The sequence below is a fragment of the Callorhinus ursinus genome, unplaced genomic scaffold (genome assembly GCF_003265705.2).
Source record: "Callorhinus ursinus isolate GAN/ISIS: 27379988/994484 unplaced genomic scaffold, GSC_fseal_2.0 scaffold4, whole genome shotgun sequence".
Taxonomy (NCBI): Eukaryota; Metazoa; Chordata; class Mammalia; order Carnivora; family Otariidae; genus Callorhinus; species Callorhinus ursinus.
Genome location: NW_027397066.1, coordinates 13,614,875 through 13,634,341, shown reverse-complemented (window position 1 = coordinate 13,634,341; position 19,467 = coordinate 13,614,875). Strand labels below are relative to the sequence as shown.

At 41.3% G+C, this 19,467-nt stretch overlaps 2 protein-coding genes across 2 annotated transcripts in view; both read left to right on the top strand.

Moving 5' to 3' along the window:
• The first annotated feature begins 228 nt into the window (after nucleotides 1-228).
• DCAF16 (DDB1 and CUL4 associated factor 16) lies at nucleotides 229-2,968 on the top strand. The gene has a single exon (XM_025887520.1). The coding sequence runs from the start codon at nucleotides 486-488 to the stop codon at nucleotides 1,134-1,136; it is 651 nt and encodes a 216-aa protein (XP_025743305.1). The 5' UTR covers nucleotides 229-485; the 3' UTR covers nucleotides 1,137-2,968.
• A 15,412-nt stretch (nucleotides 2,969-18,380) lies between these two features.
• FAM184B (family with sequence similarity 184 member B) overlaps nucleotides 18,381-19,467 on the top strand; it is a 143,789-nt gene continuing 142,702 nt past the window's right edge. The window contains exon 1 of the mRNA XM_025887519.2: nucleotides 18,381-19,348. Coding sequence (XP_025743304.1) covers nucleotides 19,202-19,348 — 147 coding nt within the window. The 5' untranslated portion in view covers nucleotides 18,381-19,201. The remainder of the gene's footprint in view (nucleotides 19,349-19,467) is intronic.

Genomic DNA, 19,467 nt, shown 5'->3' with positions numbered 1-19,467 from the left:
ATCTCCCTGAACAAAATTTGCACCAACAGCGGACAAGAAAGGCAACCATTGTTTCTTTTGTTACCAAGTAGATATAACATCCCTGCCAACAAAACAGAATACACAAAGTGTCTCTTCACAGTATCACGACCAGTTGAGAACAGGCTAAGAAAATCAGCTTGCCTAGATGAGGACCCCTTCTCTTCTTGGGTAGCCAGGATTTGAAGGAGAGACTCTGACCTGTACCACTGGTAAGTGACTTAACACTTTTACACACTGAACTGGTCCTGAGAACTGAGATGTCTTCTTTGTAAGTGAAGAATATGCAACATAATCTTGAAGAACTGCACAGTGATATGAGCCAGAGGCATACTGTGTGTGTGTGTAATGGACTGACAAATTAATCTTGTTGAAGGATTTTTCATCTTTTGTTTCTGTTTGCTAGTTTTAGTCAGTATTTTGCTGGCTTAGATTGTTACCTTTTTCTGGTTTCTTCTTCTAATCTAATGGGTCCCAGAAATCCCTCTCCTGACCCCTTATCAGAATCAGAAAGTGAGGAAGAAGAAAATGCTGACTACCTAAATGAGAGTTCTGGGCAAGAGTGGGATTCCTCTGAAGAAGAAAACCGTGTGGTTCCCAACCTCACACCTCTTGAGAGTCTTGCCTGGCAGGTTAAGTGCCTTTTAAAATACTCTACAACTTGGAAACCTTTAAATCCTAATTCCTGGTTATATCACGCTAAACTCTTGGATCCAAGCACACCAGTTCATATACTCCGGGAGATAGGTCTAAGACTCTCCCATTGTTCCCATTGTGTACCCAAACTGGAACCAATTCCCGAATGGCCTCCTCTGGCTTCTTGTGGAGTGCCACCTTTTCAAAGGCCCCTTACAAATGCCAGTCGGCTTTCTAGAGATCATGCCACTCTAAACGGAGCACTGCAGTTTGCCACCAAACAGTTAAGCCGGACATTGAGTAGAGCCACTCCCATACCCGAATACCTAAAACAGATCCCTAATTCATGTGTTTCTGGTTGTTGCTGTGGCTGGTTAACTAAAACAGTTAAGGAAACAACCTGCACTGAACCCATCAACACTACTTACTCGTACACTGACTTCCAGAAGGCAGTTAACAAACTCCTAACCGCATCACTCTAAAGACCCACCATTTGTTCTGCTATCTCTCATATTGCTAATTGAGAAGGAAGTACAAAGTCACACCACAGTTGAGAAGCAAGTGCCTTCTCAACCAAACCATATCCTGTCCTAACAAGCCCTTAAGTACTACCAAGTACAGTGGTACCATAACTCAGCTACAAAAAATGCATGGTGATCATGCCCTTTGACAGACCCTGTGGATAAAATGAAAACTTCAGTAGAAAATTAGACAAAAGGGACCATATTATAAAAGTTAAGTTGACTGTTGTCCACACTCAGTTCTCCCCACCCCCACCCAATTTATTCTGCCTTTCTGAATGGACTCTTAACCAGACATCTCATTGTGAACGAGAAGGAAGAAGTAGTAGGTCCCTACCCCTTTTGTTACCTAACCTTCAGAATAGCCAGTGGAGAAGAGGGAACTTAGCTTTTCCCAATAACATCTCTCTGAGCATACTCTTTCCTAACATTAATTTCTCTGAGATAGTTGCATTAATTGGAATTCCTTAGACAAAAGAAAATGGTGGGGCTATGAATTTATCTCCCAGCTTTTATACAGATAGGCCTATATATGGCACCCTTTAGGGTTCCTGTTTTGGAGGGGAGGGAGTGAAGTTTCAAACCTAGGCTGCACTGCTTCAGGCCTATTATAGTACCTGCAGTTACAGTATAAACCTTTATACATTAAGTTTCCACCAGGCTCTCTGTAGCTACATTGGCCTAAAAATTGTAACCAGGGATTAAACAGACACCTGTTCTGTGGGGAATAGGTTTCCTGCATCTTGGCATTCAGACTTTGGTCAAGAGCAGATCACATTTTAAAAGACCAATGGGAAAGGATTAAGAGCACTTATGCTTTCAATATTAACTGCAAATGAATTAAAATATTTCATCTGCATAATGTTCTCAGCAGTACTTTATGCACTGTTTACATCCATTGCAAACTTTTCAGGAACTCTTCTAACTTTAAAGAACTTAGCACTACAGAAAATCTCAGCCTAATACAATCAGAAGTTGGAGTTTTTAGCATCATTGTTTTTCTACATAGATTAGCTTTAGATTTTCTTCTAGCTCAACAAGGAAGAGTCTGTACCCTTATAAATGAATCTTGCTGCATTTATTTAAATGAGTCAAAACATAGAAATCATACATAAAAGAAGATTCATGGGACCAATAAATCTTTTCACACACCTACAATAGAGTGAAACCTGTGTGTGTGATCCTGGTTGACTGGCCATCTAAAAGGAATCAGAAAATAGATTGAAAATCCTGTATCCTTTCATTTTACTTTTACTTTTTTCCTATTCTCCATAATTAAGTGCTGTATATGATGTGGCATCAAAAAAAATGGAAGCATTAATGGAATCACAAATTCTATACATGTATAGCAACTTTAAGGAGAGAGGAGAACGTTTATAATCCAATGAGAATTTCTGCTGAGTCTTAGTTGTCATATCTTAAGGAAAAAAGAAGGGACCTGTAGTAGGTAGGAAAGATATTTGTGAATGGAAAATTACTGAACTGAAACCATATCATACTGTTAGTGTAATTGAATGTATCAGAAACTGTTCCTATGTAGAGATGTTTTGTGAAAATGGGTTTTTAAAATGTTGTAAGAACCTGTTTCCTTTTTTTTTTAAGGGGAAGGTGGGAAGAGGTAGGGAGGTCTGAAAATTAAAATATATTGATGTTTATGTAACCATAATATGTTCCTTTTTCTGTGTGTGTATATAAAAGTGCCTTGCTCCTGAAGCATTTTTGCTATTCACTCCAAAAGGAAGCCTTTCCCCAGCTCTGCAGCTGAATAAACCAACAGCTTTGTACGTGCTGAAGAGTATGGTCATTTGTTCTCAACAAATGAAGTAGATCCTGCTTTGCTTAAGGCATATTCAACATTCACTAAATGCTGAATAGAGTCAACTGATCAGATAGATGATAGATACATACATACATACAATATAGTGTCTCTGATAGGAGGTGACTTGGGAGCTCTAGACAATGTAACATACTTGTAAAAGAAAATGTCAGATATTCAGTCAAGACCCGGATTTGAACCCATTTGTTTGTATATGTTAGGTAATTACGGGTTACACAAAATGAGAGATACGTGGAAAAGCTTTAAGCCTTTACTTCTTTTTGTGTGCCATGGACGTGGGGTTAGGGGTGGATTAACCACTTTAACACTCTCCTTACAAGCGATTAGGAGAAATGACAAATTTACTCTGTTTTCATAGAAATATTTATCTAAGGAAACAGGACTTCTAAACCAAGAGACATTAATGTTACAAAGGTACTATTCTCTCTCAATGCAGATAGGCAGCCTTTTTTTGTTGAAGCGGTCCAGATACTTTGAGCACAGAAGACCATAATCATGTCTTTTAAACCCATCAGCTTTCCTAAGAGAAGGAAAAAATTGATACATGTCTGATGAGGGACAGATTTAAGTCGCCTTTCAGAGATTATCCTGCTGGGGCTCCTATCACAAGTATCCATTTAAAAAAATTTCTCTATGATGAAAATAATGTTCTGTTATTAGAGTAGATTATTAAAGCTGTTAGGGAATTTAGAAATCACTTGGGTTATTTTCTTACTGATACATAAATTCTCTCTTCTGACTCTAATAAATTATTTTCTACTTTTGGCTTCCGTATTAGAGAATTTAATGCCTTTTGGAGCAGCCCATTATTTTTAAATGTCTCTTATTAGAAATTTAGTTATTCATCTAGTAATAGTATGGAGTGCCTACTATAATCCAGACCCTGGGAGTGCAAAATTAAATAAGATATATACATAAGAAATCAGTTTTAAAATACATTGAACCAGGGCGCCTGAGTGGCTAAGTCGGGTTAAGCATCCGACTTTGGCTCAGGTCATGATCTCAGAGTCCTGGGATCAAGCCTGAGCCCTGCATCTGGCTCCCTGGCTCAGTGGGGAGTCTGCTTGTCCCTCTCTCTCTGCACTTCCCCCTGCTTTGCTCTGTCTCTCTCTCAAAATCTTTTTTAAAATAATAAACATAATAATACATATTGAACCAATGTAAACTACACCAAAGCTTTTGGCCATTGATGCTGTTTTTGCTCTCTAAGGTCACATTAAATTAGCCTAATTCTTATACAGACCGTTAGATATTTGTAAATGTGTGGCCATCCAAGTGTAGTGGAAAGTTACATGGAGGGCACACTCCAACAATGAAACCCCAAAAGGGGTAGTCACCTAAGGGAATAGATAAAGAGCTTTGTCTTTTATACACAGATTTAAGTTGTATTTGGTAAGTTCACGAGGCAATGGCACATAAAGATCAGGGCCAGGAGTGTTCTGCTCATATGACTGGGGTACATAGAAAAGCCCAGAAAGTTTGGGTGACTTGTCAGACTCCATGATACAAGTCTGTGCAAGCTCCTGGTATATGAGCCCACCAGTGAGCAATGTCCACTGGACTGAGGGAAATTGAGGGAGCTGTATTAGCTGACACCAACCACCAGGTATTTCTCCTGTGTCGACTTGGCTGTTACCAAAAAGAAAATCTCTCGCATATCTTTGCCAATTTTAAACAAAGTTTAGTTAACAGTTACACGTTTGAGTCCGATCACTGTATACAGTCCTCTACGTTCTTCCTTTCAATTGGTGGTATCAGTGGGATTATATAACAGTTTTGGACGTGAGACCAAGAAAATGGTAAGGATGAAGGTAACACAATGAGCTGACACTTGCTGGCTACCCAACTCCTGTTGGCTGTGAGAACTATGGCCAGCTCCTCTCAGTGAGATGTGGGAAAGGAATGCCTGATTTTAAAAATAATATAGCAAGCAGAGGGTCCCAGAGTTGTTGCTTCCAAACAGCATGGAGTCGGTTTAAAATGCTAGTGACAGTTTAGGGTTGGATCATAAAACAAGTTGACTGGAGTTTGGGCAATTTATTTGGGAAGACATAGATGACCCTGACACATAATGTGAAAATTCCTGGGATCATTTGGGAATTGATGCCCTGTTCCCTGGAGTAGAACATGATCTGTAATCATCTAGGAGACTCAGGATCCTGGTCAGCCTGACAAGATTAAAACTAAGTTCCTAGTATACACAGAAACCAAGTTGGTGTGGTATCAAATTAGATTTCAGCAGAAACCAGATGAAATTGTCAGAATCAGTGTTGCAGCTTGTAAATTCAGGAGCTCATTGTTACCTCAGGGAAAATTACATTTAGGTTAACTGCCAAAGTTATATGCTTATTTAATGCTAACATTCCATCCCTGGTGTCAAGTGTGGGACCTGACACCCCAATGTATCAACTGATGTTTTTCAATTTGTTCATTAGACAATAGTCTGGAAGGGACGACTTCCTTTAGGAGGCACCCAAACATTTGGAGCAGTCCAAGGGTATGGCCAGTTTTCATGAAAGACCCTAGATTGGCTTTATGATTGCATCCTGGACAACCAGAAAGACTTGATTCTGCACCAGTGTCAGAGCTCTGGTGACACAAGGGGCCAACACCTAGAGAACTAAAATTCTATATTAATTGAAAGCATTAACGTTGGCCACAACCAATGCGTTCCACAGGAATTTATCACAAAGTGGGCTATATTGTGTCAGCCCCTAGCTACCTGCCTGGTGGTAACATAGTGACCTGAGTGTTTTGGTCCAGATCCCATTTTCCCTCTATAAACCCTGCTTGTTTATGTTGGTCACTTTTCTACACATTGTTTTTTTACAAGTGTTGGGTTACTGATTTAGCAAATAAAAATACAGGATGCCCCAATAAATTTGAATTTCTGATAAACAATGAAATATTACACCAGAAAAAAAATTATTTATCTGAAAGTCACATTTAATCCATTTTTTTTTTATCTGGCAGCCCTATAAATGTGTTAGTAGCATCGACTGCGTTGTAGTCATGGAGTTTCCTGCAGTGCAGTCTGGTTCTTCCCATTATGTGTTGCCTACTTACCTCCAACTACTTGATGGGGGTGGGGGAGAAGGAGGCTAACCCTCAGTTGACCCAAGATTAGAGGTGTGAGGTGGAAGGGAAGCCCAATTGCTAGTATGAGAGTTTTATAGGAGACACATTTTATTTGGCTAAAATAATCGCATAACCAATAAAACATTTGCAGACACACATCTTTAAAATGCTGTTGCAGTAATAGGTAGTTTAGGTTTGTTGTTGTCTGTGTTCTGTTTGGATTAACTGCTAAATCTTAAGCAGTGTTTTAAGCAGTTAAATTTTTTTTAAAGATTTTATTTATTTATTTGACAGAGACACAGCGAGAGAGAGGGAACACAGCAGGGGGAGTGGGAGAGGGAGAAGCAGGCCTCCAGCAGAGCAGGGAGCATGATGCAGGGCTCCATCCCAGGACACTGGGATCATGACCTGAGCCGAAGGCAGACGCTTAACGACTGAGCCACCCAGGTGCCCCTAAGCAGTTAATTTCTCACTTTGCTTTACCATGAAGGAAAAGATTAAGTATTACTTAAAAAAAAAAAATACTTGGTATTTTTGGCAACCATTCTGCATTGCAGAAAAGATCCACACATGTGGAACATTTCCAGAACCCCCCCGAAGACTCAAGGATTTGAAGCAGGTTACTTACCCCTCTTTCCAGCCAAAGATGGGAGGCTTATCCTCTGGACAAATCAAACTGAACAGATTAGAACTGGGACTTGGGGGAGACTAGTGGTTGGGCAGTGAGGTGTTATACTGAAAACAGGAGGTGGAGAGAATGTCAGTATTCTAAACGTGAGCCTTCAGTCCCCGTCACCCAGCTACAGAATCTGGCAGCTGAGTTTATACCCAGCCCTGCCCACCCCACGCAGAGAGATGAACAATTATAAAAACAACTTGCCACTTGATTATTTGTTGCAATGAAACCCATAGTCCACAAGCCCTGCCCACTCGTACATGTCTTCCAGTCTCTTATAATCATGACACAGTGATAGCCAAGGATCAATAGACATTTGAGGATAACTTCAACAATGAAACATGAAGACCAAAACAAAAGAACCAAAACAAACGAACAAAAACCTGGAAATAATGCAAGGCATGTAAAATACTCTCAGAAACAGGAGAATACATTGCATTCATGAAGTAACAGGATGCTAGAAAAAATGAAAAATGGAGCTCGAATTAAACATTCAGTAGTTGTGTTAGAAGATAAGTTGAAGGAATTTCAATAAGTAGAACGAGATGGGAAATAACAGAAAAAAAAATTAGAAGATCAGAATGGGATGCAACATCTGATTAGTAAGAGCTCCAAAATGAGAACAGAGAAAGGAGGTGAAGAGATAACAAAATTAAAGAACATTTCCCCAAAATAAAGGACATGAGTCACATAAATTAAAAGGATCCACTGAGTGCCCAGCACAATGAATTAAAACACAGAAAAGCATAACATGATATTTCAGGATGACAGGATTAAAGAAGGTCCTAAAAGTTTCCAAAGGGGATGGAACAAGAGTTACATAAAATATTTTCATGGGGCACCTGTGTGGCTCAGTCAGTTGAGCATCCCACTCTGGATTTTGGTTCAGGTCATGATCTCAGGGTCCTGGGATCAAGCCCCACATTGGGCTCTGCCCTCAGTGGGGAGTCTGCTTAAGGATTCTCTCTCTCCCTCTTCCTCTGCCTCTCGCCCTGCTCTCTCTCTCTCTTTCTTAAATAAATAAATAATCTTTAAAAAAATATTTTCACAATGGTATTTAGATTTTTTTTTTTATTTATTTGAGAAAGAGACAGCACAAGCAGGGGGAAAGGCAGAGGGAGAAGCAGACTCCCCCCCAGCTGAGCAGGGAGCCCCATGCAGGGCCCAATCCCTGAACTCTAGGATCATGACCTGAGCTGAAGGCAGCTGCTTAACCAAGTGAGCTACCCAGGCACCCCTGGTATTTAAATTTCTAGGTAGCAACACTGGTTGAAGGAAGACGATGAAAGCAAAGCATTCAAATATAAGAGGAAAAATTATTTCCAATGTAGAATTCTGTACCCCAACAATCCAATCGAGTATGGGGCTAAGATAAAGTTTAGACTTGCATAGTCTCAAAATTTTATCTTACCATGTACCCTTTCTTAGGAGGCTCCTGGAGAATGTGCTTCACCAAAACAAAGGAGTAAGTCTAAATAAGATGGCTTGGGATCCTGAAAACAAGACCTCACTAAGGAATACAATGAAGGAAAGTGCAGGAATGGCTACCATGTCAAGTAAGTAGGATGGGGGAAACTGGGAACAAAGTGAGTACATGGAAGATGCAAAAAGGAGTGAGACAGATGTTGGAATATTGGGGAAAATCAAAAGGATGAGTACATGGGATACTAGGTTAATGTTAAAATGAAGCAATTAGAAGTACACCAAATATACATTTTTGGATTTTGGATGATGGACACATTCTGGAGTGTCACTGTGTCACAAATATAAATCTCAAATTTTATTTCAGTTTTATTTTATTTCATTAGTTATTACAATTTTAGTAGTCAGACTTCAGAAATTTGACATTAAAAATATAGTAAAATTGTGGTCATGTCAGCGATTAGATTGCTTCTTCAGGTTCATACTCCACAATTGCAATAGATGCTCCAGTAAGCCGTGCACTGCAGAAGGCTTTTTCAGGGAAAAATATATATATATATGTATATATATATTATTATAACGTTTTTGGAAAAGGAACTTTGTCCCTTGCTTAGGCAAATCTCAAAATTTTCTTATTTACAGAAATGATACATAGTCTATTGCAGTACTGTCCATAGCACTTTGATTTAAATTTTAGCCTCTGTTGATTCAAAAGCATAAGGAATTACCTGCTTTAAAAATAATGTTTTGAAATTTCATAACTGTTTTTCCTCTTCCATACTGTTTTTGCTATCAAGATATAGTTAAATCCAGTGACAGCTCCATAATATATTCCCATATAATGCTTTAGGGCTTTTTTCTGAGTTATGATTGAGGATTTATATTATTATTATATAATCAAATAAAATTTTATTTAATTGCAAATGATTATGTGTGGTGATATATGTTTTCTCTTAAATCAAATCTCTTGAGTAAACCATGCCAGGTCAATTTGTCTATCTGCCTTTTTTTGTTAAGTAAGGGATAACATACCTACAGTAAAATATAAAAAGTACACTAATCTTAAGTGTACTTTATGATTTTTCACATGTATACACTTGTGTTTTTTTTTAAAGATTTTATTTATTTGTCAGAGAGAGCACAAGTAGGGGAAATGTCAGGCAGGGGGAGAAGCAGTCTCCCCCCTGAGCAGGGAGCCCGATGCAGGACTCGATCCCAGGACCCTGAGCCAAAGGCAGACACTTAACCGCCTGAGCCACCCAGGCGCCCCTGTTTTCTTTAGTTCATCTGTTAACTTCTGTGTATATTTCATAGTGTATGTAAAATATGAGTACACTACAATCCTGATTCCTAGGCTAAGAAGTACGTTATTGGGAATGCATGCTCAAAAGGTTCCTGCAGACGGATTGCTTGGTCAAAGTTTGGAGATGTCCCTTGTGTACTGATTGCCAGGGAGCTCAGAGAGAGCATCTCTGACGGGATAGTCAGGTCAGAGCTGCCTCTGAAGTGTGACCGGAGCTGAAACTCGACAGCTGACAGGATTGAAATAGGAGAGAGGACAAGAAGGACATTATAAAGCAAGACCTAGAGGGAACGGAGAAGGTTTGTTAGAGCAATTAAAGCAGTTTTCAAAGTGGGGCCTGGTACCATCCACAACAGCATCACTGAAGTGGTTGTTTAAATGCCTTACTCATACCTCCTAAATCAAAATTTCTGATATGGGGAGTCTGAAATGCTCATTTTTACCAAGTTCATGATAATTTCTATGTTAACCAGAATTTAAGAAGTTTTAACCCCAGGGGTGCCTGGCTGGCTCAGTCGATAGGGCATGGCAACTCTTGATCTCAGGGTCCTGAGTTCAAGCCCCACACTGGGCGTTGAGCTTACTTTAAAAAAAAAAAAGTTCTAAATCCATGTACATACTCTGGACAATACTTGGGTTGGTACTGCAGAGGCAAAGTGATCAGTTCCAAATAGGAAATTGAGAAATGGCTACATTGAAATATTCAACCATATATAGGTCAGCCATATTACCAATACTTAACTCAGTTAAAAACATTTGCATGTCCATTGAGTACTGAGCACCGTACTGCTATGTAATCAAGAGAATTGAAAAGCATCAGTTCCATTCCTTTTTTGAGTGTTGGAGAGTTCTATTGTTTAATTATCTCTGAACTCCAGAAAAAAGACCAGAAAGGCAATGGTATGATGCTGGATTCACTTCCTACCTGTTTTCCCTAAGGCAAAGTTAGACGTACTTTGCAAATTGGTTGTTAACTGTTTCAGATATTGAAAAGACTACTTCCTGGGCCCCTGGGTGGCTCAGTCAGTTATGCGTCTGCCTTTGGCTCTGGTCATGATCTCAGGGTCCTGGGATTGAGTCCCGCATCGGGCTCCCTGCTCAGTGGGGAGCCTGCTTCTCCCTCTGTCCTTCCCCTCTGCTCGTGATCTCTCTCTCTCAAAAAAAAAAAAAAAAAGACTACTTCTGCCACGAACTGCTCTTAGCTCCAGTACCCAACTCTTCTATCTCTGTGTTTCACACCTTTGTTACCAGTAACGCAATTTTAGGGTGGGAAGATGGGGAAAAAATGACTACCAATGCTAGAGTTCCTAGACTCATTTCCTGCAAGCAGAACCATGTGGAGCTCATGGTATTCATATTAATATTAATATTGATGAGAAACAGAAGCAGAAAAATGTTCACCTTTAGCCCAGAAGGCTGACCTATAGCCTGTGTAATTCTGATAAGGATCAAATACTTGCTGATTGCTACATTCTTAAAGGATCTCATGACTGCCTGTATATCTCACCAACAGTTACTATTGAACTGAATGTTAAGCACCAGAGAAATCTTTCAAAAGTTGGTTTACAAGTAGAAATTTCAAGAAGACATTTAAGATTTAATACTCCCTGCACGTCCCCTCTCCCTTGAACACTAAGCATAAGACCACCAGCTTCATACAGCATAAGTGTAGCTCTTTTGCCCAGGAGTCCTGACCCCATGCTACTTACTTCAATAAACTTACTAGGTTGCACCATACAATGTCTCAAGAATTATTTCTTGGCCCTTGCACTCTACACCCCTCCAATAATATGATCCGTCTATAATATTGCCACAAATCATTTTATTCCAAAGTGTCATGTCCCGTGGTGTTATGTTGAGATACTGTAATATCAATGCAAGTGTTGTCATTTTTCTGACAAGGGGTTTTGTCTTTATTTTCCTCCTGTGGAGATGAGATATAAGACCTGATCCCAGGCTACCTGTGGGACTTCCGATCTGATGGGGAGGCTTTTGAAAGAGTTCCCCCAAGGCAGAATAAAATAGATAAAAGCTTATTGAATACACTACAAGGAGGCAGTGAGCAGGACAGAAAAGAATAGGCTGTCTACCACAAGGTGATGGTAAGGGGCTACAGTTACATAGGGCAGAGTGAGGAGGTGTGGGAACGTATGGACTTTTCCTTTTTTTGGTAACTGTGCCTGGTTGTAATTAGTCAGTTAGGGACTATGGCAATTTCAAGGTGGGTCACTGAATGAGCCTGTTGGCACTCAGCTTGGTGGTCACTGTGGGCCCATTTACCTTACTCAGATGTCCATTGCTCGAGCTTGCTGCCTGAAAGCAGCCTCTACACTACCTTTAGTGAAACCCTGGTACTAGTTAATGTGTGTGAGGATTACAATATAGGCATAGTGCCAATTTAAGCTCTGTGTTCATTTCTTGCATTCCTCCCTCAAAAAGGAGGGGATCTTTGAGAACTTTAGCTTTTAAAAATATGATATAGGTGCACATATTTTACGGGCTTACAAACTAGTCTGAAAGATGAATAGTGTTAAAAAAAGAAAAAAATTCAACCGAGTAATTTGAAGGTCTGATTGGCTTTATTAAGCAATTCATGAGCTGGGCAGAATCCTGGAGTTGTAGTACAAAATGGAAGGTTTTTATAGGAAGGAGTGTGAGGCAAGGAAGTCATCAGCAAAAGAAAGAAAAGATTCTTCCAGGCAAGGTCACTTTCCCGTGGGGGGGGGGGAATGGCAGGGGGTGTCTTCATGCAGATTACTTTATTGGTTCTTAACTGAAAATTCCTGACGGACCAGTTAAGACAACATTTGTGGGGGAGCTTGAAACCACGATTAACATTAGACCTTAAGCCCTGGTTTGGTGACTTGACCTAAGTAACGCCATCTTGGGGCCTGTGGTTTTCTTTTTAACAGGAGGAGTAAGGAGGAGTAGGGAAAATCACTTTCTATTTAAAGAGATTAAGTGAAATAAACACTGAAGAATGTGGTCTGGGTTTTAGATGAGTAGTAGAAGTAGATTCGTAGTAATGACAATCAAGTTACCCCTGCTACTTAACTGATAAGGAAAGAAGACTCTAAGCCAAGACTAAAAGATTAGGAAATTTCTACTAAAGAGATCACCTAAGGCAGCACTTGGATTATCAGTGTGGTAAAGATGAATTATTCAATACCTGTGGAGACAACTGCCTAGCCATCTGGAAAAACAGGTCTGTATTCCAGCCTCACTCCATATATCAACATAACTCCCAGCTAGATCAAATTTGTAACCATTAAAAAAAAAAAAAAAGAAAGAAAGAAACCCCAGAAGTGCTAGGAGAAACTAATAGATGGGAAAAGCTTTTCTAAGCATGATGTAAAAACCAGAAAATATAATAGAAAAGATCGATAGATTTGCCTACATAAAAATTGAAAATATTTATAGAGCATGTCAACCAAGAAAAGAATCCACTGAAAATTTAAGCAAACAGACGGTTATCTGGGCAATTAGAATTGCAATTTGGGAGACACAGATTCAGATAGAAACCTGAATCATGTTCCAAGGAAGACAAAGAGAGAGCAGAGTTATATAGGCAAAAGGCTGTGAGTGTAGTTCTCATTCAGGTCCTCTGTGCAAAGGAGGGATTGGAATTAGGGTAACTGGGATTGGTTGGGTTAATCTGAAAATGAGGGATTGAAATTTGCTAAACACATTGACTCTTTGAAAGTGAAGAGTGCAGATGATTCAGGTGTCTTGGTGAGGAAGAAGGTAAGTCCAGGCTGAGGGCTTGCAGCTAGCTGAAAAGTTCACAATTTCTAAGTTGAGGACATGCATAAATTCCTCCTACCCTATAGCTTCCCAACCCTATATATATAGATAGATATATATATAGATACATAGATAGATTTTTTTAGAGAGTGCATGCTTTAGCAGGGAGGAGGGGCAGAGGGAGAGGGAGAGAGAGAGGATCTTAAGCAGGTTCCAAGCTCAGCATGGAGCCCAACTGGGGACTCAGTCTCACAACCCTGAGATCATGACCTGAGCTGAAATCAAGAGTAAGATTTGGGGCGCCTGATTGGCTCAGTCGGTTAAGCATCTGCCTTTGGCTCAGATCATGATCCCCCTACTCAGCGGGGAGCCTGCTTCTCCCTCTCCCTCTACCTGCTGCTCCCCCTGCTTATGTGCACCCTCTCTCTCCCTCTCTCTGTCAAATAAATAAATAAAATCTTAAAAAAAAAAAAGGATGCTTAAAAGACTGAGCCACCCAGGCACCCCCTCCCAACCCTGTTTTAAAAAGAGACTCTTTTAGCTAAGTTTGCTTGCTTTACCTTGGAAATCTCCTTTTCCAAGCATAAGAAAGCCGAAGTAAATCACGAACTAGGTGAAATGTTTGCAATATACATATCACAGGCCCAGTTTAAAAGCCCCTACAAGGAAAGATCTTATAATAAGTGTTAAAAAATTATTAAAGACAATTTAGATAATACAAAACTTCAATACTTCATGAAGTAGACAGTCTCTTTGTTCAGAGACTACAAAAGGGGTAGAAGGCAAGAAGCTTTTATAAGAATAAAGAATAAAGAACAAGTGGGGGGTGGGGCACCTGGGTGACACAGTCAGTTAAGCAACTGACTCTTGGTTTCTGCTTAGGTCATGATCTCAGGGATCAAGCCCGGAGTGGGACTCCACGCTCAGTGCAGTCTGCCTAAGATTTTCTCTCTCTCAAAAATAAATAAATAAATAAATAAATAAATAAATAAATAAATAAATAAATAAATAAAGATTCTCTCCTCTGCCCCTTCCCCATGCATGCACTCTCTTTCAAATAAATAAATAAATCTTAAAAAAAAAAAAAAGAACAAGGAAGAGAAAAATAGAAAATTTCTGATTAGCTGGGGCCACATAGCCTTGTTTGGAGTAAGAAAGAAGAGGAAATAAGTACAGAGCCCAGAACTGGCTTGGCATTTGAGGATTGGCTGACTGGATATACTGTGTGTCTGGTCAGGCAAAGCATTTACAAGGACACAAAAGTTATCTTAAGTTTCAGGTTGCTGATGTGGCATTCTGAACACTCTGTCTCGGGCCTAGAAAGTTATTTCAACACAAGGAAGAAAGCCCGGTGAAAACAATGGAAAAAAAGGTTTAATTCCTACAACTAATCAGTTTCTGGAAAGGTGTTCCAACAGCCCTACTAATATTCACACAAATGGTGTGTAGGGGGAGACACTCTTCACCTATTTGAAGATCAATAGCTGCTAGTTTGGGCAAGGGTAGGGGAAATCATGCATTTCTGTGCCCTATTAATGAGAATGTAAATTGGAATAACTTCGAGAGAATGGTATAACAAAATATAGCATCAACATTTAAAATGTGCTGACTTATTGAAACTGGTTTATTAGGATTTATTCCTATGGAAATACTTGCACACGTGTGCAACGATCCACATGTGATGTCATGCAGGAAGTTATCTCGATGCAGTGGTAACCTCCAAATACACTATCAGACAGGCTATCCCGTATGTCATGGACAGGAAATGCCACAGCCCAAATTAAGATGCTCAAAATCACATAGTTTAGTGAATCACTTTTCAATAGGAGTCAGTTGGGCAGTGACGGTTAAGACATTTAGGATAAGGTGCCAGGGAGCTGGGAGGACCATAGTACCTGAATCCTGTGTTATGCGTTATGCAGTGTTTATGTCCTGTCTGCTGCATCGACCTTCACTTCTGATAGTGTGGTTATGAGGACCACAGCTGAAATTGGAAAGGGGGCTCAGCAGAGAGAGGGGTGCCTAGAGCCGAAACGTGCTTCTATCAGAAATGTGCAGGGCAAGTATGCCTGGTTAGAGGTCTGCTGTGAGCCATGCCTTCTATGTTTTTCTGGAGCAGAACATCCATGGGGCCAGGATGGGTGTCAACAACGAACAGCATTTGGGGGGATAATGTATCTATTGGCTCGAAGGTGGTATCTTAACTTACAACTTGGCCTTTCCATTATTTTCAGTTAGTAACCCTCTTGTTTGTTCCATCCTTTCTATATATTTTAACACATCTAAACAGTTCTATCTCATAAGCTATTTGCTTTCCCATTACACTTAACACATGAGTTTCATATGTCCTTTTTGTTTTTCCTGTCCTTTAGAACAGAAATGAATATTCTCAGGTGCCTGAGTGGTTCAGTCGGTTGAGGGTCTGACTCTTGGTTTCAGCTCAGGCCCTGATCAAGCCCCATGTTGGGCTTCGCGCTGAGTATGGAGCCTGCTTAAGAGTCTCTCTCTCTTTCTCCCTGCCCCTCCCCCCACCAAAAGAAAGAAAATACACATAGCAAACATATATGAAACATTTTGCTTAGAATGTAAAAAAATTTTTTTTCAATAAGGGATAGGATAAATATGTTATTTTGTATATAACGGGATACTAGTTTAAAATGGGAATGTATATCTTTATTGACAAAAAAGGAAAAAGATGTCTATTTTATATTGAGTGAATAGGATTAAAAAACATGATGTACAGTATTCCATTTATGTTTTAAAAATGCATTTATGTACACAAATGCATCTAGATGTGTACAGAGAGGACGTCTAAAAGAAGCTTCTCTAAAATATTAACGGTAGTTTTCTCTAAGTGTAGGATTAGGGGTAATTTCTTGCTTCTTATATTTTGCTTTATTACAGGTGAGTTTTTTGGGAAGAGGAGTACTATAAGAAGCTTACATTTTTATAATCTACAGAAAGAACAAATCAATGATGGCTTTTAAGAATTTCAGATTACCAGCATTGTGCTCTGGGAAGAATAGCCTTCAAAGTCAGATAGACCCAGATCCATTACTAGCTGTATAAAATCGGGTGCTTAGCCTCCCTTATCTTCAATTTCCTAGTCTGTAAAATGACAATGATAATAAGTACCTTAGAGGAAGTAAGAACGTGTGCTAAGAGCATAGCACAATGCCAAGATCATATTAGTGGTCTAATAAATCTTCCCCCCACACACCCCATATTTGATGCAGTGCTTAATTCCCTTCTGCTCTGATAGTGTGAAAGGACCTACTAATCATAGTGCTAGGAAATCTCAGCTGCAGAGAACTCTTTCCAAGACAGGTCAACTTATAGTATCTTCCTTACTTAGTAGCTGTGGTCCGACAAAGCCTGATAAGGGAATCTAGGGTTTTCCCAGGCTTCCATTAAGAACTTGAAAGTGTAAGATATCCCACTGGCGGGGCGCCTGGATGGCTCGGTTGGTTAAGTGTCTGCCTTCTGCTCAGGTCATGATCCTAGGAGTCCTGGGATCAAATCCCGTGGCGGGCTCCCTGCTCAGCAGGGAGTCTGCTTCTCTCTCTGCCCCTCCCCCGTTCCTGCTCTCTCTCTTTCTGTCTCTCAAATGAATTAAAAAAAAAAAGTCTTAAAAATAAAGATATCCCACTGGAAAATATTTTGGCCCCTAGACCTAATAAGACCATATTTAAATAAGTAAAACTTGGGGTTAGATCACAGTCTTACCAAACTTTAGTGTGTATATGATCATCTACAGAAGTGATTCTCAATCCCATTCAGACCTGATGTCATTTTTTTATAATGTTCATGTTACTATACTGAAATTCAGAGATAATTTTTTAAATGAATACACACATTTTTAAAAATCAATATAATTTCTTGACAGTAAGATAAAGAAATAAAAGGAAAGTAATTATAATTAAATGTGTATTTCAATATATAAATGATCTGATATGATTAACTTTATAACATAAAGCAGTATTCGGATGCTTGCACATCTGGGTAGACTCAACCACGAATGTGTGAAATACAATACAAGTGTGTTGTATTGGCAACCAAATAGCATGAGTCATGTGGCCATTGATGATGTGATTTTCCAAAACGGTGCACAACTTTTGGTAAAGTTTTGGACTAAAAGGCTAATTTCCCTCTAGTTTACACAGTGGTTGAATTCCTTTAAAATTTAATGCATAATAAGACCCTGCAGAAACTACTCTAAAGGGAGCTTGTTTAAAATGTGCATTCTCGGACCCTCAACTCCAAGTATTTTGACTCAGGGAGTCTAGCATAGGACCAAGAATCTATATAACCTCCTGGCAGTGATTTTGATTCAGACTTTGTTTTCTAAATGAACTGGGAAACTGAGATGTCTTGGAGAGAGAACCTAAGATGATATACCAGGAACCAAAAACTGTTATATCATTGGCCATTCCTACCCAGTGTAGTATACTGGGGCTAGAGGAAGAAATTTAGAATAGGAATATCTTGGTTTCAGTCACAACTGGGCTACTTGCAATTGCCTGGCTTGGTACAAATGTTCTGGATCTATTTTCTTATCTATAAAAACGGGTATTGTTACCTGCAATGTAGAGGAATGGGATTGTGGTTTCTGAAACCCTTTGGAGCTTGCTTGCTTTATCAAGATGACTAAAACTCTTGATATAAAGCAGTCTGTAAAATGAAATATATTAAGCGTGAAAATTGCTTATTATGGCGATGCTATTATTCATACATTAGGAAAATGTGATCAGGGTGTTGTCACTTTCCCCAAAGCCCACTGTTTGAACCCAGAGAAAGCAAGCCACAAAGAAATTTGGTCGCTAACTCCACTCAACAAGCAAAATAAAAAGGCACAAGCTCGTAATCCTGATGACAAGATTCTGGCTCCATTTGGCCAGTGGCCAAGAGTGTGGATATGGATGAGTCACTTCCCTTTCATTGAGCTCGGTTTACTTAGACTTTCAGCTCCATCTGTTAGTCAACTACTCCATTCCTCTTTGCTTCCTCCTTTCCCGCACCTGCTACCAGCCTTTCTACCTCTCTGATGACTTTTCCTCCGCGCTCCTACCGCTTCTGGTACGTTCCGCGCTTTTCTCGTCCCAGATTTCTGTCACCAGCTCCTCGGCCGTCCCTTTGGCTTCTTCCCTTTGTTCGGTGATCTCTGGCGAACCTCCCGCAAAGTCCGGGCTCCTCCCCAAGATGGGGGAAGGGGGGGCTGTCCCCCGACTGGGGCCCACACTGTGCGCTCGGGTCCCAGTACCTCGTCGCGTCCTCGCGACTTGCTCTTACCTCCCTTTCCCTCTCAAGACCTCCCGCCCCCCAACTCCGCCTTCAGCGCCGAGCTCCGAGGCTCCCGAGCCTCCGGCTGAGCGTGCTGGTCAAGGTGCCATGTCACTCGCCACCCGTTCGCCACGGAGAACATCGCCAAGGGCCCTTCCCAGACCGTGCGCCCCGGCTGCCCGACGCTGAGGCCGGCTCTAATTCTTCCTTGGCTTGGGATACCCACCGCGGGCGGGGGCAGTCGCTGCTGAGTCCGGAGCCCGGAGCCCGGAGCCACCCACGTGTCCAAGAGCGCGGCGCGGGGCCAGCGCAAACCTCTCCAAGGCCGGCGGCTCCTAGTCGCGGAAGCTCCGCCGTTGCAGGCGAAACCCTCACCCGCCCGAGAGCTGCGCGCGGGTCGCGAGCTGCACGTGCGGATCCTCGGCGCCTCGCCGCAGGGTGCGGGTGCCCGCAAAGCCGGCGAGCCAGCGAACGAGCGCCGGAGCAGGGAGGGTGGGCTCGCGGACCAGCGGAAAGGCCAGCACCTCGGGTTGGCAGGGGCCGCGCGGCGGTGCGGCCGGCGGGACTGCAGTGCCACCGCTCCCGAGAAAGCCCACACGCTCACACGCTCGCGCGCGCACGCACGTGCACACCGCGGGCAGCGAGAACACGAGCGAGAACCCTTGAGTGTTGGACGCGTTATAGCCATGGCTTCTGTCCTCAACAGCAAAATTCACGCGTCCGGGACTTGCCAGGGCTCCAAAGCTGATGCCTGCGGTGGCGCCGACTGGAGAATGGACTGGGATCCTGAGATGCACGTGAAAATGTGCAAGAAGATCGCCCAGCTCACCAAGGTAAAGTGAGGCGCTGCGGGCGGGCGAGCTGCGCGCCCTGGGGGCCCCAGGTTGGGGGAGGGGGGACGGGCCCAGGAGAGGCCCAGGCTGAATCCGGGCAGAAACTTTGTCTGGGAAGC